Consider the following 24564-nt stretch of genomic DNA (forward strand, 5'->3'; position numbering starts at 1 on the left):
CCCTGCCGCCGGCGTGCCGCGGTCACCCCCTTCCCCGCCTCCCCGAGGTCAGGGTTGTTTTGTGTCTTCGTCTGCTGTGGTTAGAGGGGCACACGGTGGAGGCCCGGGTCCGGGCTCGTTGCAGCGCCGGCTCCGTCGCGGGGGTGGGAGGGGTGGGGGCGTGCAGAACCGAAACCTCTCGAGAAGCACCTGGAGGGGCCTGTTTAGGAAGGGGGGTGGGGGGGGGGGCAGAGCTCGGCCTCTTGTGTTTCTCTTTGCGAGGCAACGAGCAGTTCAGTTGGTCAGCCTGTACCTTCCCTATAACGCAAAAAGCTGCGAAAGGGGCGACAGTGACTCCTGAGTGGTGCTCCGCAGTAAATACAGCGGTAGTTAGACTTTTTTCCCTAATTCTTTGTGCTAGTGAATTGACTAGTGGAAGGGTGAAGCATTGAAGGAAATACAGTTGCAGTTTCGGTGCACTTCCGTGACTGAAAAGCATTTCAGACCTGGTGGCTCTGAACTGAGGCTTTTAAAGCCAGCACCTGAGTACGTGGTGTCACCTCAGAGCTACAGACTTGTAGCCTTTAGCGAGAATTTGCCAAGAAGTGCTGGATTCATTGGGCATCTGATCCTGAAAACTGTATTTTAATGTTGTTACCCGTCTTCTAGCATAGAATCAAGTCTTGGGAAGTTGCACAGGTTTACGGTAAAGCAAGTTCTAAGCTGTAATTTCAGCTTTCTCAAAGTTTTGTCACGGCAGCGACTAGTATAAATTATGTACTTAAAATAAAACAGTACAGTAGAGGTTAGCAGCAATTGGAAAATCTTTGGTTCAGTGGAATACTTTCAGTGGAAGGTAGAAAGGAAGGCATGTTTATTTCCTCTGTAAGTTGAGGTAAGAGTCATTCAATTTAGAAGTGTGTTAAGGCAAAGGTTCAGACCAACTTATGTGTTTAGGTGAAAAGTACATGTTTATATTCATGATGAGTTTGACTAGCTAAAAATTAATTTGCTTTCGCAGAAAAAAAATCAGGAGGCTGGTACACAAGAAAGACCAACTGTTCATCCTGTTGAGATGTCTCGTAGTCCTTCGTTAATAGAACTGGCATGTTCCAACTGAGATACTGGGAACCGCAAAAATGAGAAAAAATGACCCTACTTCCAGACATTTGGTGGGTACTTAATTTTTAAATTAAATTTAATGTTTATAAACGTGTTGAAAATGAAGTAAAGGTGTTGTGGTTTTGGTTTTGGTTTTTTTTTTTTAACCCTGAGAAGTAATCTCTGGCAAAGTTGTATGCTGAAAATATCTGTTGTTTTATTGATTGGGATTGTATGCTATGCAAGTATATAAATATATTTCCGTTGTGTGTTTATGTTTATGGTAATTACACTGCAATAATTGGTTCTCTGGAATATACAAAAATTGCTATTGCTATGGGAATATTTTGAACTAACAATACGGTAGCCGAGTTCAGTACTGCAGAACAAAGTCCAGTTCTGGTCTCTGGTCTGTATCAGTAATTATACGGTAAGTACCTTTGAAGAACTAAGGGAATGAATGACTGTTCTTTAACCAGCATAAAAGCCTCTGAAATTTATATCTTGAGAGCCTGTAGTTGGACTGTAGATGTCTTAGCCTGCTAGTACACTATAAACAGATATTACTTCTAACCAGCACATTTCATTTGAATCGTATAGCTGTGATGGAGTTGTGTTGTTAAGATCCATACAAACACACAGATAAATAACCCTCCGATTTTTCCTTGGCAGCCAGCATCCTGTCCAGCAAAACAATTTTCAAAGCAAGCATGTCTGCTTTTTTTTAAATGTTGCCAAGTAAAATGGCTTTCACACAGTCTAATAAATAGGGTATGGAGCCAGTGGGATTTTTCTTAGGTCTTCTGTTGTGTATCCAGCAACATAGTGCTTAAAGGGGCACATTGGTCAACATCATTGTACAGTAGATAAATATGTACAACAAATGAAATGTCAGCCTTTACTGTAGCTGCGATTCCTGGGATGGATGCTTACCTTTTAGTAAGCAGAGATTCAAACTGATAGTATTACTTGCAGTACATAAGTATGTACTGAACATGACTTTGGTGTATTTAATTCATTTAGAGTGTGGTTCCTTTCTGGAGAAAGGAATTGAGAGAATGCTGGCAAGACTTTCCTGGTTTTTTGACAAATAGGCATTTGTTTGTTAAACCTTCTCTTTCTCTGATTTCTGTGTGTGGTAACTCTATAGCAAGATGAAACCTTCAGTCTGTAGCCTTTTAGATGTTTATTCTAAAGGTTTAGGGAGGTTTTTTTTAACTGAATGAAGATTTCTATAGATGTTATTTTTCTGAGTGAGTAGGAACTGTAAAAAAAATTTCAGACAATGGGCACCATCCAGAAGATGGGTGGTAATCCAGGCTGCGTTTGAAGGACGTAACTCTGTACAAACTTGTGTTCTAGTTTTTCCACCCCTTCTGTAACTGAAGTACTAAACACTAAATACTGTTTCAGGTTCCTCCTTCTGATGGCAATGAAAGTGAACAGTCAAAATCTATTCAAAGAAAGAGAGTGCTTCCATCTTGGATGCTGGAAAGAGATCTCCTGGTTCAGAGGATTTATGAGCCTGTAATGAAAGGAGGTAGGTTTGCAGTGTAGTATGTTTGCATACCAATGTACATTTATGTGCTTTGATATAATTTTCTTAAATTATAATGGTGGTGGTGGAAAGTATTAATTTGTTACTTCCCTTTCCACGTTCTGTGCCTGGCAGCTGACAGAGACTGACTTCTGTTGTCTACTTTGTCTATGGGTGTGACAGTGCTCTTTGATCAGTTGATTTTCTTTCTGTTCTGGAGCCCTTCCCTATAAACTTGCCTGTTTTGTTTGGCATGTAAATTCTAGGTAGTTTCTGTACTTTTAATTCCAAGCCTTCTCCACATTTAAGTCACTGTTGTATGCTCTTCTAAATTAGATTCTTCTAATTTCACAGGTTTTAAAGGTAGGTTTTTTTGAGTGGTGGTGTGTGTTAGTTTTTTAACTGTGACTAAATCAAACTTGATGACTTAGTCCAAAGTTACTTCCTAGGAGGAGCATTTCATTGCAGCATAGTAATTTCTTACTAATGTGAGGCTAAAATATTATTGCATTCCCTTTTGTCCTTCCTGCAAAAGGAAATTGCTGAATGTATGATAAACTTTTACTGCTGTGTATTAGCAGTAACTGCAGCAGAATACTGTGTTTAGTCACTATCAACAGGAGACACAAGGGTGCTGCATTGGCACAATCCCAAGATGATTTTTCTAGCATGTCTGGCTTTGGTCCTGGGAGCTTGTAAAGGCTTCTAAAACTGCCATTAGACATTCTCTGACAAACTTATCACAGGGTATTTATTGCTCTGATGACTTTTATCAATGGAACCAGAGGACTAAAGAAATGAGAGAAGAGAAGGAAAATGACTATGTACATTAACAACAGTGCCCCAGCGTTTCTATCTTTCTCTGTGCTGAAGACACCAAGCCCCACCCTGCTTGCCGTTCTTTGGCAAGATGTGAGGTGGTTTAGGTGCTAACTGCTGAGTTTCCTTCATTAAGTCTAAGTGTATGAACTGTGGCTGGTGTGTGCATGTCTGCTCCTCTGTGTCCAACACCTATTCTTTAATGCCTCTCTTTCCACCTGCTATTCCTGCTGAGATGGTGTAATGAAAACATTTGGCTCTTGATGCCTGAGGAGGCCTGCAGAAGTATTTCATGCAGTGTCTGACCAATTGCTTCTTACCTGCTGTAGTAAATGCAGGTGTCTGGATGGATTTCACCTGGGCAATTGTGGCTTTAAACACCTCTGTCCTGTGCCATTGGCTACCCTGCCTGAAGCTGATTTTGAGAAAATTGTAAGAAGCAAAAGAAACTATACTTTTTTTATTTCTTTTTTTTTTTCCTCCCTTCCTCTATTCACTGCTGGCTTATTCACGCGGATTAAAAATTGCATGTATCGGAAGACTTCCGCTGGCTATGTTGAGTTGTGCACTAGTGTGATTATTTTCTTACGTTTGTTTCTCCACAAGTACTATAATGTTTGTTGTACATGTGTATATAATGTTCGTTTCAAAGACTGAACATAAACGTAAGCGTTGAGATTTGGAGCTGTGTGGGCAAGGGGTATCTGTGTGCAGCTGAAGGCCTGACCTTGAGGGAGCTGGGGATACATACGAACACTATTGGAGCTGTTTAAAAAAAGTCATTATGTGAGATAATGATTCCAGCTTAGAATGGGCTGCTTTAATAAAACAACCAATCTTTTCTGGAAGTCTAAAATATTTCCTTAAAATTGTGAAATGGTTTGCATCTCTTCAGGGTGGTATTGAATGGGAAGGCTGCCCTTTTATTTTTTTCTGTCTGTCTTCCTATTGAAAAGGTTAACACTGATTAGAGGTTTTGAAGTCAGATGTTAAAATTTGGAAAAACTCCTTGCTTCATACACATAACTCCAGCACATCAGTATTTTTTGAAGGGGGAGAGTTTTTGAAGTCTTGCAAAATGGCATCAAGTATCTTCCTTCTGAATGCATTTTGCAGCAGATGGAGCTATAACAAAACCAGGACAATGGCCCTAGCTGTCTCCCAGCTGTATGTCCAGAAAATACTACTTCAGTACAGAGATCTTTTGGTTTTCTGAGATGTGAACCTTTCCAAAGAGAGGCACAACATTCACTGTCTTTCTGTTGGTTACTGGCTGATGAAATAATCAACTGTGATGTGGTTGACTAGGCAAGTGGGCATACCCTGATTCTGCCATGTCCTAATTGATGTTTGTGTATATAAACTGGTAGTTTGAAGTGATACTTACATGAAAGGTCTGTGGTAACAGTCGTCGTCCTTGGACATGTGGTTTACTTGATCAGCTCATATTGTGTGAATGAAGTTGTCAGTCATACTGATGCAGTCAGTCCAGAATATTCTTTGCCACATGTTTATTGTTTTCCTCCAAATTGCCCCCTCAAGCATCTGTTTCATTCTAAAACATACTTTTTACTCCTATAAGCAGGAAGTGAAAAACGTGCTGTTGAAACAGCGCATGCACAACTGCTGCTATTTCTCATGGTTGTTGCCCAGTGTTCCCCTTCAATCTAGCTTTAGATGTCTAATGTGGCCAGGATTTCACTGTAAAAGTTGCATTCGAAAGGTACCCTTTTATTTTTCTTTTAAGGTAGTAGAATGAAAAAAGGCCAAGGAAGGGGAGAAAGTAATATGGAGTCATTGAAATCAGAAGTAAATGTGCAGCAGAAAAAAAGATTAGCCTCTGAAGAAACTTTTGAAGGTGAAGAGCAAGATCAAGGGAAAAGGAGCTGTCTTTCCATCCCTGTCCCTTCATCTCAGGTAATTTTTTGGCTCAGGGCAGAACCATGGTATTTAAAAAAATGAGAACGTAGTTGGTAATGTCATGTTGAAGGTTGGGTCTACCTCGTAAGTATATGTTCTGCTTGTGCATTGTTGTTTAACAGTTGTTTTGAAATGCCAGTCCATTGGATAGCTCTATAGCAAGGATCCTGGAAGCCTTCAGAGACTTGGTTTTCTGCATTTCCTTCTTGGGATCTGGGGTTTAGGCCCCAAATGGTCCACAGAAATACTAGACTTCCAGCTTTACAGCAAGAGGCTGGAAGACATGGGCCAAAGTACTGGTCCTAGGAGTGGCTTGGTTTGTGGTTTCTTTTTCTGAGAACCCTTTAGGGATAGGTGATGGCATGACACTGACGTAATTCAACATTGGATTTTGCCCAAAGTAGTGCCATTCTAGTTGGTGAAGTTTTGTGGTCAGAAAATTATGGTATGTAGTTTAACAACTGTTAAGTTATGAAGAAAAATAGCAGGGAGCATGCTTATGCCACTATCTCAAAATTTGAGTCAAAAAAAGGAAAGGAAAAAAAAAAAGTAATCTGAAATCCAAAACAGTTTGTGGCAGTGGCAGTCCAGCTGGTCAATGTGTCCCCAAAGTACAACTGCTTTTATAGGCAGTGAAATACATACTGATAGCGCCCTGTTAGTAATGAAAAGAGAAGTATCATTATCAAAGACAAACGAAACGTATTCTGATGAGAGCAAACTGAGGCTTTTACTGACTTTTTCTTTAGGTGCACAGCCTGGTGAGGTGTTTCTAACCCCTAGCATTAGAATTGCCTGGATCTGTTATAGGATCTGATAAAACACTTAAAATACTATTATTTGGTATGCTTCATTGGTTTTGACACTGAAAACAGTTGGGGGTTGGTTTTGTTTTTTAATTAAATCTTAAGGTTAATTGAAATGATCTACTCATGGAGAGCGTACCCTTCAGGGTAGTTTTGATGTAACAGTGTTATCTTTTAATCTGAAAAATGGTGAGCTTTGTGGTGGATAGGTACATTAATACCAGCTGCAGTGCTGTTTTCTCATTGTCACATTATAAGGTGAGTGACTACATAATGAATTATTTCATTTTGCAATTTGTAAGTATGAAGCCTTACCTATTTTCTAATAATTTCATAAATAATTTTTATCTCAAACACAGCATAAGAAATTGCCTTCAGAGCTTTGTAGAAAAAAAATGGGTTAGTGCAAGCAAAAGTAATAATTGGAGAGCTCTAAAAGATTGGAATTTTTATATCAAAACCAAAATCACTCTCCTGCTGTCATATTTAAGGCAATTGAGAAAAACTGCTGTAGGGTAGGAAGTAAAAAGAATCTTAATTCTTCTAAGCACCAGCAGCCGCCAGATGGCGGTGAGGTCATATACATATTATAACCAGTGCCAATAGAGCTGTTGTCTTTGGTTTTCCTTGATTGCACCTGTTTTTTAACTGGTCGCCATAATAAAACTGAAAGTATTTACTCTCATTAGATACAATATAGGCAATGGATTGAAGTATGTAGTAGAGAGAAGTCACAAGTGGGAGTGGCAAATTAATTAGAAAAAGTAATTTAACCTTTCTGGGAATGCTTATTTCCTTAAAGGAGCTTTATTTTGGGAGTCTCAATAGAAGAGTCATCTCCATGTCCAAGTTGGCTTGCTAAATATGCTGCTGTCAGGATCATTTGATATTAATGCTGACTTTTCCCTTTCTTAATCACATTGCTGCTCAAATGTAATTGTCTCTGGTTTTGGCTAACAATTTGTTAGACTCACATCGAAAGGAACAAAATCAAATAGGAAACCACAAATAGGATTTTCAAGCTTTGCCAAACACATCCCTGTAAACTAAGTATAAATTTACTGGAGGGGGAACTTAGATAATAAACTGTAGAGAGCAGTGACCTTTGAATAGTTCTGTAGTGTATCAGGTTCAACCTTCAATATAGATATGCTTCCAGGTAATGTCTTGGTTGCTGGGACAATGTTCCTGTCTTGGTTATGTATCTTGTATTATTTTTCTAAAGTACACATCTCTTACTTTAAATATACATATGTTCCAAAATTTAAAATGCAGTATTTATCAAAAGTGAAATCTTTGCCTGATGGTATCTACTGATATACTGTTTTATGATTTAGAGTCATGAGCTGAAGCATTTAAGACGTATTGGGGTGGGATTAAGCTCAAGGTATATATCATGAATTCCCATATATAGATAAATATATTTCTTCTAGAGTCTACTATATCTTCACATGTATAACTTCCATTCATTTTTTCAGGAGCAGTACTTTTAATTGAAAGTTAATTTAAGCTAAAGTCCTCGGACTATTCACAAACTGAGGTGGTGAGAGAGGAGCCTGACTGTGTTGTGAGGGAACTGAAGCTGAGGACAGAGCTCTAGGATAAGTTTTTCTTTAAATTGTCTCTGTGTGTGTGTTCTTACCTTGAACATTTTATTCAGCAGCTGTATCTAGCAGCTAACTTGAGTTTGGAAGGTGGAGTAGAAGATTTTAAAGGCTGGACCAGATGATCTTTCGAGGTCCCTTCCAACCTGGGCTGTTCTATGATTCTTTGATTTTGAAAACCAGAATGATGAGATGAGGCAGAGTTTGACCTTAAAGCTTTTTAATTCTGAAGAGTGTAAATATTCAGGTCCTTCAAAATGTAACCTTGTTCCACAGAATACATCTGGATTTGGAAACATGGAAGGAAATGGCAAGACTGGAACAAAAAACCTTGGAAGTTCTCTGGAAAAAAATGATAGGCAGCTGCATAGTAAATGGTCTAAAAGAATAGGTCAGATCTCCAGTAAAACAAATATAAGTGAGGAAACGGAAAACAAAGAGCAGATTACTGGTTCTACAAGCCAACAAGCTCACTGGGGCAGGACTTCCCAATATTTTGGTGCCCAGGAAGGGGTTCTTGAGCCTGATGCAGATCTGGATTACGAGACTGAGATTTCTGATTCAACCAGAAGTGCAGATGCTTCAGAAAGCTCCAGACAGATCAAGCATAAGAGGACACCTTGCATGTATGGAAAAGGCTGTTACAGGTAAAGCAAAATTAAAACTAGCTTAAGATAGCTTATTATTAAGAAGTAATGTATTAGCTATGGAAGAGAAAACAGTAAAGTCGTTACAAGCTTTGATTTGAGAAAAAAAATCTTTTGGTAAGCAGGGGACTGATTAGAAGCAAATGGCATAACAAGAATTTTAAGACTGTAACAGGAGGACCCAGGATGTCTTGCTAATTGCTAATATAACCCAAACAAGGTATGATGTATTTCAGCAAATTAAAAGATGAAGTGTTGTAGGAAATAAGAAACAAAGAAAAAAATAAAAAAATTTAAAAATAAAAGAAACAAAAAACCTTTGTGTACAGTACATGTACCAGCAGGGAGAAGGGATGTAAATGGTTGAAATGCCCAACATATACCCTGTAGGCTTTTTTATTATTAGATGAAACTTTTATGAAAGATGATTGTATTTATTGAAGTTATTGCATGCTTAGTGATCTGAATATTTAAAATACTTACTATTTGTCATCCCTAAATAATCAAGAACTACTTTTATTATAAATTGGCCAGTCTGCCTTTTTAATTTTTTTTAATGCTTTCAGTCCCTCCCTAAAACCAGAACAAAGCATACTTACAAACTCCTGTGTTAACCCTTACCTTGTCAGTGTCTTTGGTAATACTTCAAGTGAAGAACAACCCCCACCCCACACCCCCCCATGTCCTCACCCTTCACAGTGAAAGATCTGTCATATAAACATTTTGTGCAATACAAATGTTCCAGCGAACTTCCAAAACACCTGTCCTGAGTGCCTGGCCTCCTGTCAGTTCTTTCTGCCCAGAAAAGATCTGGAGTTAACATGTGTTGATGTATCAAAGGGAAAGTACAAATCTAGAGGTGGTCTTGAGGCTAGGAAATGACCAATGACCTGAGGACTGCATTTCTGAGAAGGATTTGAGCTCTAGATAAATACGTGTACACTGTAAGCACAAAAGATAAGGCTAAGCCAGGAAATGGGATTTCCCCCCCCTCTTTTTTCCCGCAATGGACTTGAATAATAAGAAAAACAGTGAGGTGGTTTAGAAAACAAGCAAGCACAAGTAAACGGATTCTTGTTTATGTTTGATGTGTAAATCAAAAGTGTAAAGCTGTTAAGTTAACAAACACATCAGATTTCTAGCTTTCGTGTAGCTTTTTTTCTACATATCTCAAATTTTGCCCTTAATGAATATGATGTAAACATGTTTTATTAGGCAGTTAAGCTGATCCAGTAGGACAAATGCAGCCTTTAGTTTGCTCCAGCTACTTTTAATTTTGCTAAGACAAGTTTTCCCCTGTATGGGGGTTAAGCTGATTCTAATGAATTAGCTTGTCTAATATGCTGAAGGATTCCTAATGTTTAGGAAGGCAAATTTTAGTTACAGGTAATATGGAATTGGAGTCTGTCTGTGCACATTTGTTCTTGGGTTATTATTCTAAAACTTTTGGCAGCAATAATTTTGGAAAGTATTGCTTTGTAAGAAAAAAAGAATGCTTTGGAATAACACATAAAATCTTCTATTGGAGAAGTTTGTAAATATGAAGTATCAAAAACATCAGCTTTGATCTGCCAGAAATGTCATGATACTAAACCTGCTTGTTTCCAGCAAAAGAAATATGCTTTGTAGTCTTTCTTGGTCTTGCATTAAAAGCAAATACTACCAAGTAGTCTTTCTGGATCAATGGGATAGCGATGTTAGATTAAAGCAAGTCATTGCAGTTACCCATATTTTTAACAGAACACGTATGTAAGTGCAACGTGAATGGATGCCTTGAAGGAACACACTGATAGCTGTCATGGTTTAACCCCAGCTGGCAACTAAGCACCACACAGCCACTTGCTCACTCCCCTCCGGTGGGATGGGGGAGAGAATCACAAGGGTAAAAGTGAGAAAAATCATGATTGAGATAAAGACAGTTTAATAGGTAAAGCAAAAGCCCTGTGCGCGAACAAAGCAAAACAAAGAATTCATTCACTACTTCCCATCGGCAGGCAGGTGTTCAGCCATCTTCAGGAAAGCAGGGCTCCACCATGCGTAACGGTTACTTGGGAAGACAAATGCCATCACTGTGAACATCCCCCCCTTCCTCCTCCTTCCCCCAGCTTTATATATTGAGCATGACATTGTATGGTCTGGAATATCCCTTGGTCAGCTGGGGTCAGCTGTCCCAGCTGTGTCTGCTCCCAACTTCTTGTGCACCCCCAGCCTCCTCACTGGTGAGATGGTGCAAGAGGCAGAAAAGGCCCTGACTCTGTGTAAGCACTGCTCAGCAACAGCGAAAACATCCCTGAATTATTGACACTGTTTCCGGCACCAGTCCAAAACACAGCCCCATACCAGCTACTATGAAGAAAATTAACTCTATCCCAGCCAAAACCAGCACAGTAGCGTATTCAGTCTTTCATTGTGTGGTGTTTTCCTTGAGTAAAAACTAGTTTTTAGAGTTGCTAAGGAAGAGGAGTTGCTTTGAATGCTCTTTTGAGTACAATGGGTAGTTGGTTTCCCTCTCCTTGATTACTTTAACCTTATGAATGGTGTCCTCTAACAAGATGTGCTGTAGGAGTCAACATCTTAAATGAGTACTGCTTTGGTAACCATAACAGTTCCTTAAAGTTTTTTTCTAGGTGAGGTTTCTTATTCATAAAATGGCATTTGTTCAATAACTAAATGCTCTTCAGAGTTCTAGTCTTTATTTTGTAAACTCCTATTAAGAGGTACTTCTCTTCTGGATATTACTTAGGCACCTTTGGTAGGTGCCTAGTAAAATAGCACAAATTGAAAAGATTAAATGTTAGTTCTATTAATTTTATTAGATTTCTCTAACATGTACCTTAAACATTTAGGAAATGACTTTGTAACCTATAGTTTAGTTTCTTAATTTATGAATTTGAAAAAACTGCTTTTGAAAGACTCAAGCTTGATGTGCATCTCTTGCTCCAGGGATTCTTCTTGTCATCATCCTTCAGTGTCAGATTCTCTTTCTGAGCTAGCCTGAAGCTTTACCAAATTGAAACTGCTATTACCACTAGGAGGCAAAGTGCTCTGTGTATGTTATATCTGACTGTATTTGTTGTCAAGGAACTTACTCTTTCAATACTGTCTTGTGTTAATTTTCTTGTCTGCTGCTTGTTTTTCCAAAGTTAGAAGAATAGGGCATTAAAAATAAATCCAAACCCAACCCCCCTCTTTCAAGGGCTGCGTAGAAGGGGTGTGATAGACCTGAACTGTCATCTCTAAAACTGTAACTCACAATTTTTGTCCACAATTCTGTCCTTTTGCTGGCCTGCAATACAGTTCTCTGCAGACTGGGTGCATGTAAATCTTTCCTATAACTGTCAGTGCAGTCACGTGCAACCAACCTTTGGATCTGTATATGCGTTCTTCTAAATACTTTGCACTTTGTTTGTTTGTTTATGAAAATAATTGTTTTTCATTTCACCTTAAGCTTGTAAATCTGGCAGCTGAGGACCTGCATCTGTCTTTTTTTAAGTCCTGTATTCTAATAAGACTTACAATTTAGAACTTAGAAACATCTTACGCGCAGTTGTGGCATAACTTCAGGCTTCAATTCTATGGCTTTATAACTAGTGCTGGTAATATATGACAACTTCACTACTTCAGTAGCGGAGAAAATAAGCGCTTGAAATGGCAGGGGTCTTTTCTGGGTGTGATTATGAAGAGCCAGGGTTTCTGACCTAATCAGTTAAACTTGCTTTAGAAAAAGCTTTTAAGTTGCTTTTGGTAGTTGCGCAGACAAAAAACTGTCTTAAATATTTCACTGAGCAATACTCAACTTCTGCTTGAGATGATTGCATTGATTCTGAAGAACTTCAGCAGTTTTATTTGCGTAGGTTTCTGCATCTTGAAGTGTGAGTACACAAATTCAGAGCTTCTGTGAAAGCAAAGTTGCAGTAACTGTATGTTTACGAGAAAGCAAATCTCCCATAAAACTTTATTCTTAAAATAGGCTTTTAATTGGTTAATTTTTGTGTGAGTAAAGCTTCATGGTTTTGTTTTGATCGAATGAATAACATATTCCTGTGCAGTGAGGTTTTGTTGTGAAACTAACTAACTTTGGAGTGCAACTTGGAGCATGATAGATGTTGTGCTCTTACAACTCAAATCTCTTGGGTCTAAAAAAAAATTAAAAAAAACCCAAACAAACCAAACCCTTAATAAAAGGAAGAAGCTTTAGATTTTTGCAAGAAGGGAAAATGTTTGCTTAATATAAGCTATTCACTTCTCCGCTTCTATTTATTTTGCTTGGTATTGTTGCACAACAGATAGAAGTGGAATAAGTACAAATTATCCAGGTAAAGGTAAGATACAATACAATGTTTCTACTAGTCCTGAGCATCTGAAGTAGGACATGTTCAAGGTGCTTCACAGGTAATGTATAATTTGAGGAGCGTCATCCACTGGCCCAAAGAATCCTGAAGCCTAGTGATAGGTAGCATACATCAAGGCCCTTTTGTTTCTCTTCCTCCTTCTTCCCATACTACTTTATTCTTCTTTTTCTTTTTTTTTTTTTTGTGTCTCCTCCAATAAGGGCTGTTTGGTGGTGTTCAAGTAGGTTTCAAAGTGAATTTTTGAAAGGAAATGGGTATCTCCTAAAATCCAATAGGTTGGCTAATCAACAGCTATTAGGCCTTCTTTCCTTGACTATGATGCTACATGTATCTTATTGTAGGAATAAATATTAAAATGGTTTCATAGAACATTGGTTGCTTCTCTATTCCTTTGAGAAGATAAATTGCTTCAAGTGCCTGAAAATTCTTGCTAATATTGCTGGTAGGTTAGCTCAGTGCCTTTAGAAAACAAAGCAAGTAGCCTCTAAAATGACTTTGTTTCATCACATTTATTTTTAAATGGAAAAAGAAGTAGGCAGCCAGTCTGAATTTGGCATAACAAGCAATGTTTCCTGAGAACTTGTCATAGAATAAAAGACTGTTAAATGTAACCTTGCAATGATTTCTAGTGAAACAGTATTTACGTACTGTACAGTTTGCAGAAATTAGCAGAAAAGACCAGGACAAGAAGTCTGTCACCTATGTAAATAGATGGAAGGGACACTGGATCTTTGATAAGTAGTTCATTGAAGAGTTTATCTGTAGCTTTCTTGCTGAGTTTCCTGACTGAAAGATACCAGGCAAATGGAGATTTAAAGTATTAATACTAAATACCTAATCTTTTTTAAATGCCTGCAAGGAGGCCTGGGTAGCTAGTAGAGCTCACAGCGCTTAAGTGATCATTTTGCAAAAGCTGTAATGAAAGCTTTTTTCTTATGGCGGTAGCTGAAATTAATATTGACTGTTCCCTGTAAAGTTCATAAGAGGTAGTTGTGAATTTAAAGGAAAGAATGCCTGTGATCAATGAGGAAGCTGTTTTGTATGTAGCTAGCTATGTAGCTAGCTACATACAAAACATGTTTCTGGCTTTGTGTTTCTAAATGCAGCTGGAACAAGTGTAAATTCAAGCAGTAATTACTCTGTACTTTAAAGTTGTCGTTCCTCTTGCTCGAGGCAAGCAGTTCACTTTTATAATCTGCACAAACACATTGAAGATTATGTACTCTGGGAATTAGTGTGGTACATCGCTGAAGTATTTTGCTGATGTCTTTTGGAAAATCATTTATTAAGATATCTCACATTTCTTGCTTTTAAATATTATGCTTGGAAAAAAGTGTCCCTAAAAGAAATCATAGGAAAAAGTAGATTTGCTTTTGGTACCAGTATGTTCACTTTGACATAATTTTTTGTAGTGTGTTTTCATCTGTCATGAATTTCTCCTGAAGTCATAACGTATTTTTCTGTGTTCTTTTTAATGTCACTTACGGAAGTTTTATAAAGCAAACTCTTCTCTAAGTGATATTGTTCATAGCTGACTTGTCTTGTGTGGTATGTATGCAAACCTATTGTCTAGAAGCAGTAGAAATGTTCTTTCAATGATGCACATATTTGTATTCACTACTTGCTCACCTTGGATTCAACTGTGTAAGTGTTGTAGAGCAAAAAGTCATGGATGCTAGTAATGTGGTCTCATCACTAACATTGGTGTGACTCAGCTACATACGGAGTTGTTACGTCTTGTGGTACAACTTCATGTCATTGCTGTAATTTGATATTTCAAATAAAATGTCATGGTAGCCAAGGCAAACTTGACAGCAGAATCAACGTAATGTCCAGTAGACTGCTCCATCTGGAATAATATGCTGGCATTTGAAGTATTCAAGTAAACAGTAACTTGCATGCAGAACAGAAATAATAATTGAGACATATTGCCTGAAGCTAATAGGCGATCACCTGAGGGTGTGGGAAGTCTTTAATACTGCAGTTGTTCAGCTGCCATGCATTGGACCTTCCAGCTTGAGCTAAGACTTCAGTAGTGGTTTCTTTAGCACTTTGATAGCTCCAGAGGGAGTCATAACTGAGCAAATCGACCACTCAGTAAGATTCATGCTATATGACTACATCAGTAGATTGTGTACTGTTGGAGGTCTGAAACTTAAAGCTGATGGCAAATAGGAAAATTTCTGTTTTAACCTCTTTTGCAGCATGCAGTGAGACAGAACTTTTTTTTCTGTTGTCCTGAAAGTAGGTCTTACATATCTTACATTCTGCATAAAGTAAAACATTAAAAGCTCCTCTTTATGTAACCACAGAAAAACGAGTTGTCACTGATTCAGTAACACCTTTCTTATTTCCACTTCTCATGTTTAAATGGAACAGTCAGTTCTCGGTATATATTTGTCTTTTGCAGGAAGAATCCCATTCACTTTCAGCAGTTCAGTCACCCTAATGATGATGACTATCAAGAAACAGTGATCGTAACTCAGGATAACAATGATAACCGGCCTGAATGTCCGTATGGAACAGCTTGTTATAGGTAAGAAACCCTGGATAAAATGGCTTTTCTTGTTTTACAGGTTAAGAATGTTCTTCATTGGAGTTGCAAATTGACAATAGAATAATGAGTAGTTCTTCGTGTTAAATCTTGACTGTAGCCTTCTGACATTTACTGTGGACAAACTGCTACCTTTAAAGCACCAAAGTCTGTGCAAAATCTTTGTTAGTGATTTCAGCTGACGAACATGAAAACTTGACTTTTGGAACCTATTCAGTGACCTAGAGATCAATACTTTTTCACTTGTCAATACGTAGTAAACCGTTCTTTTATGTAAACAATAATTTATTGTTACATGTTGTTCTTGATAGGTAACTCTTAGTTTAAATTTTGATAAAGTATTTGTTGAGAATTTATACAAACCCTCTATTTTAATCAGTATTTGATTTGTTAGAAAGCGTAATTTAAGTAACAGCAATAAAATCCAGTTTATGGCTCACTGGTACAGTTTCTTTTAAGCACTGTTGATTTTCTTCAAAAGATAGTTTTATTCCATTTTGTTTCTCAATGTCTACGTTTTAGACTTTTATTTAGCAGAGTTTAATGACTGCTGTGTAATTGACACAATGGACAAAAGGATATATTTTGAGGCAATACCACTTCTGTGGGGGTATATTGAAACTAACAGCTGCTGTTAATAAAGATGGTGCTTGAGCAGAAATATTTTGTCCTCTCTCTGCTGGAAAGTGTGGTGATCCTGAAGGCATGTTCTCTATGAAATGTAACAAAATGAGGGTAGCTTTTAAGAAAAAGCCATGTTATATTCAGCTAATGCAGAAGAAGTGTTTCTTTTCTGAAAAACATCTATGAGATTAATTTCTTGTCTCAGGATGAGAAATCTGGGTTTATACCGGTAATGAAATTGCCAACATACTTTTCAAGAGTACAATGGATGCTTTATCCAAAACCAGAACTCTCTCTCCTTCCATATAAGACAACTTCTGTGCTGTATTGCTTGATCATTTCTTAATCTGTGTTTGTTCTTTGGGGGTAGAGGAAAGGAGGCACCCATGAATCGATAATAATGCTTTCAGTGAAGCAACAGATGCAATTTGAAGGGTTTTCTTGTTATTTTTGTTGTCTTTAACTGTTGGCTACTACTTGAAGGGAGCGTAATGGAGTGGTCTAAATGCTGTGCCTTGAGCTGGGATCAAATGGTCTGATGCTGACGATAGTAGTAAAACAGTGAAGTAGGCAATTCTTTTTGTTTCAGTACAGTGTATTTAAAAGAAAGCTGTATTTCCATTTTTTATTCAGATAACTATCACTTCTAATGCACACATAATGTACTTTGGGGTAGCAGTAGCTATAGAATTGTAAATCAACTTGAAGTGTGTGAATTTGTCACAAGTTATTTGACATAAAAATAAGATTTTTCTACTGAAGACTATTACTCTGTTCTTTGAAGAATAAGAAAACATAAATAACTGATTTTACAAGGCAGTCTTCACAGCAAAGGTATTTTGTAAAATACACAAAAACTTCTGCAGTTGCAGAAATTGATCTCAAGTTTCAAGCAATGTAAGATGGTATGTCATTCTTAAATAGTGGCCTTTAACTGTTGCTTATTTTCAGAAGCAGAAATTAGGACAACTGAACTCGTTTTCTTCCAAAGTTAGAATTTTTTAAAAATTTCCTGCATAAAAATAAATCTAATTGAAACTATTTTAATAGAGGCTTTTCTCAGGGCTGCATAATATACTAACACAACAGGTTAGCACAATGTAAGTTGCACCAAGTTAAAACATTAGAGCAGCATTGGATAATTGTTTGGGGGAGGATAAATCAGTGTGTTAATGACCTGGATCACAGCCTGAATGAGGGGAACATATATTGCAGATCCAAGAGTATGTTGACTTTAAGTTTTCTTTCATTGCTTTGATGCTATTTTTTTATAGAAGACATACAAACTTGTATGTTGAACTTGCTGGATTTGCATACTGCAGAAGTGAGTAATGTCTCTGAAGAATCCTTCTGTGGCTTCTCCCTGTCATCCTTCGAGACAAGCAGTTCTTTCAAAATTCTTTAATTTTCCCAAACTATTTAAGTTGTAGCCTTATGTTACAGAATATGGAAGCTATGCCTGGATGTCTCAGACCTAGTGATACACTGTGCATGCATTGTACTTAATGTACCAGAAGTTATGCTCTGGTTTCATTTTTAGCGAAAGTAAGTAACTGGATCACTTCTTATTATGCTGAACAAATGCATCTTATCATACAACTTTGGAAACTTACCTCATCTCTTGGTTTTCATGAGCCATCTATTATTTTTTTTAAATGCTGAAACAAGAGGACCTCTTATTTAACCTGATTTTTTTTCCACCCTACATTCTATAAGCTGAGACACTGCGGTAAGGCACTGGTCACAGAATTTTATTTAAAAAAAAAAAAGAAAATTAGCCATAAAATATAAAGGAGTTCTGGGCTTGTTAACTGTGGGACAAGGCAGCGAATCAAGCTTTTACTGTTTTTTTTTCTTTGCAGGAAGAATCCACAGCACAAGCTAGAATACAAGCACAGTGCACCTCCAGGTAAGCAGAGTTGTTCAATATAGCTTAAAGTGGGAGGGGGGGAACCCCCAAAACTCATAATGGATACCAAAAATTCGGACTAAAATGCTTTTAGCTACTGTGAAGCATCTGCAGCTTACGCTGTATTGCCCTGCACCCTTGCTTTTCTTAAGCTTGAAGTCTTGCCCTTGACTGTGATAAGGAGGGTTGCTTGGCCACTGCAGACTTTTTCAAATGTTTTTCAACTGAAGTGACATGGGCTGGGTCAGACACAATTGACGTAGTTTCCATGCTTTGTTTCTTATATATTGACAAAAGTGCTGTGTGGCAAGTGGCTATTTTAATGAGTTTAATAGGTTTTATTGAAAATTAAACATGGTATAGTGTGATATTACTGGATCTCTGTATTTTACTTCCCCCATTCAGAGCTGGAGCATTACAATGAAGACGAGGAATATACTTAGGTGTTACTGAAGTATTTCTCAACATTTCAAATGGATGCTGCAGTAAATTATTTCTATAGCTTTTCTCCCATCCATGTAGCAAAATGTGTACACAGAAATATTTTATTTTAACTGTATAGATTAATATCTTAAGATTTCATACTTACTTTTTAATCTTATTTTCCTTTTGATAGAAAATCCTCAAGTAACAATTTTAAAGTCTTGTGATGCTCTAAAAAAACATTGGAAGCATGTCTGTCATCTTATTTTATTTTATTTTAAATTTTTTTTTTTGGACCAGTGATTTTCTTACTAAGAAAACAAATTTTTGCATGTATGTTCTCTTGGGGCTTGGAGGGAATTTAATTAAAACTGAATCTGAGTTTCTATTATGAAATTTTCTAGCCTTTTTATATTTCAGTAACTACACTTGTTGAAAAACACAGGGGAATGTACTGTTTGCATTTGGTCTGTTTTTTAAAGAATTCAATGAGATAGTTTTCATTTTTTGGTGCTTTTTCTTGCTTATTGGACTTGGAGATTTTTTCCACTTGAAATCCTAATGCAATAAACAGTACTTCAGAGCAGAACAGTTATGGAAATGTAATGATAATGTATTTTATTTTAAAGAATCAGGGTTATGACATTATTAAGGAGAAATTGCATTTATGGAAACAATGGTGTAAAATATTTAAATGCTTTGAAATACACCGATTTTCTGCTTAAAAAAACCCAACCAGTATTGATGACATTTGTCTACAAATGGCATGGTTCATAATTGTAAGAACAGTTCATCTGGGTAATCTCTCAAGAATCATTCAATACAAAAAAAGGGCTTGGGTTTTGTGGGTAGCAGAGTAGTTTTTATACTTGTAACTACAGCACAACCATTGCAGCATTTATTTTAATAGATCAGTCTTCTATTGTAGCAAACTCTATTGAACAACACTTAGGCTAGGTTATACTCTGTCCTGACTAATAACTTTCCATTCTTTAGTAACTGAAAGAGGAACCCAACAACAAACTTCAAAAAATGGTGAGTATGTTCTAATCGTATGAATGGGCACATCAGCATGGGATGCAACTGATCTGCTTTGGTTTTGGGGCATTTGATAGTGCTGGGGATACTTGATAATACTTACCTGAGGAGAAAGTAGTCATTATTTTAGTAAAACCGTGCTTGCTCTTTTCAAGTAATAGTGCTGAAATTGATTTTGTGCCAGGCTTCCTGGATGAGCATACCTGTACTTCCCTAGAAGCAGACAAGAAAACAAACAAATGTTTTAAGGAGAGACACATGTGGCTAAATTGATTCTTCCTTCCTTACACAGGTGTCATAATGTGATGAAAGCAATCCAGTATTTCATCCACAACTAGTTATGGTTGCCCCGTAAAGATTGATTACTCTTGAAACATTGAGATACTCCTTCTGCATTGCATTGACCTTTAAATAACTTTCAAGTGATATCTGTGCACGTGCTGATGAGCTTTTCTTATACTTACTATGAGATATTGATGTTTCAGGTAAAATACTGGCTTGTTAGGACTGAAGCGTAAAAGAAGGTTAATGCCTTTGAGTTGGGGGCAGTTTTCACTGTAAACCACTTCTTTCTTTAGTTTCTAGTTGCCAGTGAGGATTATGTAGTAGCACAGGCAAGCTGTAGTCTCTCTTGATAATGTAAATTATAATACTGTGTATGAATATCTCCTCCATTTATGGTACACATACCTTGCTTTGCTGCTGCCAACAATGTTAACTTCTATGTTGCGGGTGCATAGACTACTAATTTTAAATATCCTTTAGGTCTGTCTCCAGGCTTCTTTTGTGTCTCAGCTTCCAGATGTGAAGCTTCCTATTCTTTCTAAAATAATTTAAAAGTGAGCTTTAAAGAGCAGTCTGAAAGTCTGATGATACGCTGTCTTCACTTTCACTGGCCTGAACAAGGCATGAGGATGTGGAACTGCTGCATCTCAAAGTGAAAGTGGGAACTGGCTTGTCTTCCTTGAGATCACCAAGGTGTGGCTGGGCATTTCCTAAAGAAATCCTCAAAATAGATCTGCTTTCTAAAGAAAATAAATAAAAGTGCAAATAGCTGTAGTTAGTTTTCTAGGCAAAGTGTTTTGGCCTCCATTTCTGTTATGAGTGGATGCAAGAGGTTACTTCTATACTTTCCACTGAGAAATTTCTTTCCCATCCTATTTCCTTATCATGTATGTGTGCACTTTTGCTATCACTGAATGCTCAGTATGGTTGTATCTGTGCACTAGCATATTCTGAGGCATATTTATTACCTGTATGCTTTGCTGCATCCCATGATGCAAGTACCAGCCCCATTTTGATCGCTGCTGCCTTGTAAAAAAGCGTATTACAGTGCGGTGACAATGGTTAGCAGCATTGTTAGAGCAGTGAGTGGTTAAGATTTTATAATTAAACAAGCTGGACTGTGTACATATGTAAAATCTAAATCTAATCTTGAAGGTTTTAAATTGTAGCTATGCCTTTCATAAAAACACCTTCATTACCCAAATGGTAGATCCTGTGTGTACAGCTCATGGCAGGTGGTCAGCCAAGCATGACTGCAGATGGAAAAGTGCTTCTCTTGTAAGCATATAAAACAAGGAAGCGAAATTCATTCTGTCAAATTCAACCTTTCGTACTAAGTAAGAACCAGGGAAGAATTGATATTCTGTGCACAGGGCAAAGAAGGGAATTAATTAATTAAAGTGCTGTTTGTATTTGCTGGTTTCCATCCCCGTCCCCCTCAATGTCTTCTTGACTGGCTTGCTTCACTCTCTTGAGGGCAAAGCTTGTAAAAGGTTGTGCTCAGCAAGTTCGTATCCAAGGCAGTCTTACTGAGTCGTGCAAGGTCACACAGACAGTTAGGGCTCTGATAACCTTTATTTCTTGCTGTTTGGCATAACTGCACTGTTAAGCACAGCAGGATTAATTTCTGTACAGGTGTATTTAAACTCTACCAGCCAAGAAAAGAAGGGTACCATCTACATGACATTTGGCATATTTCGTTTTTAACATTTTATAGTCTGATTGCTACCAGAGGGATTACAAATTGCCCGTAGAGAATGTGGTCTATGTTCTGAGAAATAACCTAAAGCTAATTACTGGAGGAATAGTTGTGAGGGAGGAAGAAAAAAAGGTCAGAGTTATACTGTCATTAAATCGTCACTACTGAATGAGGTCACTACATTGTTGCTACTTAGATGAATGACCTGCTGTGGCTATGCACTATGCAGGATTTTCCTACACGCTGCTTTGTAGGTTTTCTAGCAAGCTCATAAGCTCACTTCCAAATACAACTCTTTGAAAGGGGTGGTCAACAAGCTTTTTCTCCCCACATGAAGGAGGTATTTCAGAGAAAGTTTCATGGTCATCTTTATAAATACGGTACAAGGGAAAAGGCAGAATTGTGCTTAAAGAGCAGCTTTAGGGGCTGTGAGACTGAACTAAACTATAGCGGAAAGATGTGGCATGGGAAGACATGGAAGGAAATGCATCAATCACTCGTGAAATCTAAAAGCATTGATGTACGGGGAGGAAAAATGTAGTATGCTCCTTATACATTTGTCGGAAAAATATGGAAGTCATCAGTATTTTGCCAGAATTCCTACTTCCGTTGTAAAATACCACCCACAGTGCTGTGAAAGTGAAGAAGAGCTTTTATTTGCGAACCAGGTCTTGGGCTTATTGTTCTCATAAGCTTAGTAGAGAAGAGGGATTTTGTTCTTAGTGTATTTAGCATCTTTGTTTTGACCTCTGCCCTCCAAGACATAATTCATTCTGCAGGACCATAGTCTGTGATTCTTATAAGATATTCTGCTGGTATGGGTAGACATGGGCATGATTAATTTCCTCTGAAGTCTGGTAAGCAATACACTAGCAAGCATAATAGTGGATTACAGCTCAAATTGACAGTTGGCATTTTTAGGATTTTCTGCTAGGTGGTGCACAGTCAGTCCTTCAAAGAACACAGATTGCTATGTAAGGCAAAGAATTCAAAGATTGCTAGCTATAGGATATTTCTTGGTTGTGTTATTGGCTGTGTCACACGTGGCTGACATTATTCTAGGAGGTCATTCAGTGCCTCTGTAGCACAATTCACCCATAAAATTGTGTATTTTTGAGAAGCTTGACTAATGCTGTAAATGCTTTTGAAAATCTTGGGTGCGAGTTGCAAGGGAGTATAACATATTAATCAGTCCATAAGATAATTCTGGAATAGTAACGTTCCCACTGGTAGAAAAATGTAACTGATAGAGGATGTGATCTGACTACATAAGGTACTGGTGTTCTCTTTTGTTCACCACATGCATAGCTTGAGTGCCTGGGGCTCTGAACTGAGGTTTCAAGAGGTTGCTAAGAAATGCTTATGGTTAATATAAATGTTGATGATTTGGACTGGGGTCTGTAGCTGAGAAAAAAAAGTACATGTTTATAGTTTCATATGAAAGATGATGACAAGAATTGCTCAACAGATAACCTGTCAATGATCTTGTACAGATAATTTATCTCTAGATGAGATAAGAATGTAAAAATTGGAGGCTGGGAAGAAGGGGAATGAACACGGTTTTACTCAGAGGTATGACCTAAAGGCAGAATAGCATGCAATTGGAATATTAACAGAGTGTGACTAGTTAGGAATTGTGGACATGTAAGAAAAATGGGAGACAATGTAAGCAAGGCACACCTGCCAAAATCAGGAAGTGGTGGAAATAAACTTGTTGAAGGTTCACAGCTGCTGATAAATAAAAGAAGGCAATGCTGCCATGGCAGCAGCTTTGTACAGACACTACCAACTCAATATGGCTTCTTCAAATAGCAGAAGTATCCTGCCTCTGGGACTTGGTTTAAATGTGCCAACATGTTTGAGCAATTGAAAGCATATTGCAAAACAAGCTGTCTAAAAAAGTTTAGGAACATGCTGCAAACAGCATCCTTTTCTTGTAAATGGAGGTTTCCGAGCCTTTGATTCCTGCCAATACAGAGCATTGTGAAATACTATGAAGGCAGAAGGCAATTTGATCACAAAACATAAGTTGTGAAGAAGATGGATGGACAGCAGATTAGAAAGCAGCATGATAGAATAGACTGATCTGGGAAACAGGTAGGCTGCACCCTAACTCAGGAAAGAAGTGTTCAGCGTTGTTTCCTTAACCTGTGTTTAGAAAAGAAGCACAGACTACCCAGTGTGGATCCCAGCTGAGAACGTAGGAGGCAAGTGATCTAGCAGATTCCATTCTCTCACCTGAAGCTCAGGAAAGAAGTGAACGGAAATTAAAAGCCATGTCAGATTCCAAAGGGTATGAGTATAAAATAGCCCTAAGTAAGTGGGGATGGATGAAGGCAGAAAATCCAGGGTCAAAATAGCTGCCTAGCAATACCTAGAGGCTAAATGGCAAGATAGATGTATTGTTTAGGTACAGAAGTAGCAGGAAGACAACTAGGAAAATTGTGTGTGCCAGTCCATAAGGAAAGGAGAGTTATCAGAAGACATTATCTGATAGTCTTTTCTTCTGGTATCAGAAGATGTTCTCAGAAGAGGCCTGATGCTGTTTTCCACGTGCTGGAAGAAAAGCCAGTAAGGAAAACTTTCTAAGTGATCAGACTGGTAAGTGCTGCAGTAGGGGTCAGAGAGAGATGTCATAAGAGTCTTGAAAAATCAAACCCCAAATTGTCAGCATTGGGTAGAGTGCTTTAGTTGATTCTTTCTCCTCTTGAGGAGAGAGAGTAACTAGATGGTCTCTGGAAGGTCTCTTTAGTTCTGTATTTATGATTCATGAATATATGACATTTTTGTCCCTACAGGAAAAAGGGCTGTGGAGAAAGATGGTGCCAGTGATGATGAACCAAATGAATATGACGTTAAAGACAGCTTTATAGATGATGAGGAAGAGGAGCGTGAACTTACTGATGAAGACTCTGACTGGGAACCAAGTTCAGAAGACAAGGATAATGAAGATGTTGAAACGCTTTTGCAAGAAGCACACAGATTTGTTAAGACCAAAAAGTAGCTGTACGGAGCAGCATTACGAATGTCTGATCTGGTTGTGTTAAAACATGGATGCACAAGAAGAGGAATTGCTTTGAAAACTGTTTTTTTTTCCTCAGTGATGTAGGTACTACAGGAGGATTTTAATGGGGGCGAGGGGATTCGGCAACGCCTTTCTTTTTCCACATGTATTATTTTGGTGGTGGGGTTTTTTTGTTTTATTAAGTGGTGGAGCCAGAGGACTGAGCTCTGGGTTGGTTTTTTTTTTCCTCATGTATTTCTTCT

General features: G+C 37.9%; 1 protein-coding gene across 1 annotated transcript; it reads left to right on the forward strand.

Moving 5' to 3' along the window:
• On the forward strand, positions 1-24564 carry APLF (aprataxin and PNKP like factor). Its single transcript, XM_010574782.1, is given in 10 exon segments — positions 1-47; positions 1001-1092; positions 1094-1151; positions 2494-2620; positions 5184-5353; positions 8043-8413; positions 15176-15301; positions 17806-17852; positions 19272-19310; positions 24096-24564. Coding segments are annotated over 9 exon segments (1182 nt in total). The 5' UTR covers positions 1-47; positions 1001-1054; the 3' UTR covers positions 24302-24564.

The sequence above is a fragment of the Haliaeetus leucocephalus genome, unplaced genomic scaffold (assembly GCF_000737465.1).
Source record: "Haliaeetus leucocephalus isolate CR32 unplaced genomic scaffold, Haliaeetus_leucocephalus-4.0 Scaffold450, whole genome shotgun sequence".
In the NCBI taxonomy this organism is placed as follows: Eukaryota; Metazoa; Chordata; class Aves; order Accipitriformes; family Accipitridae; genus Haliaeetus; species Haliaeetus leucocephalus.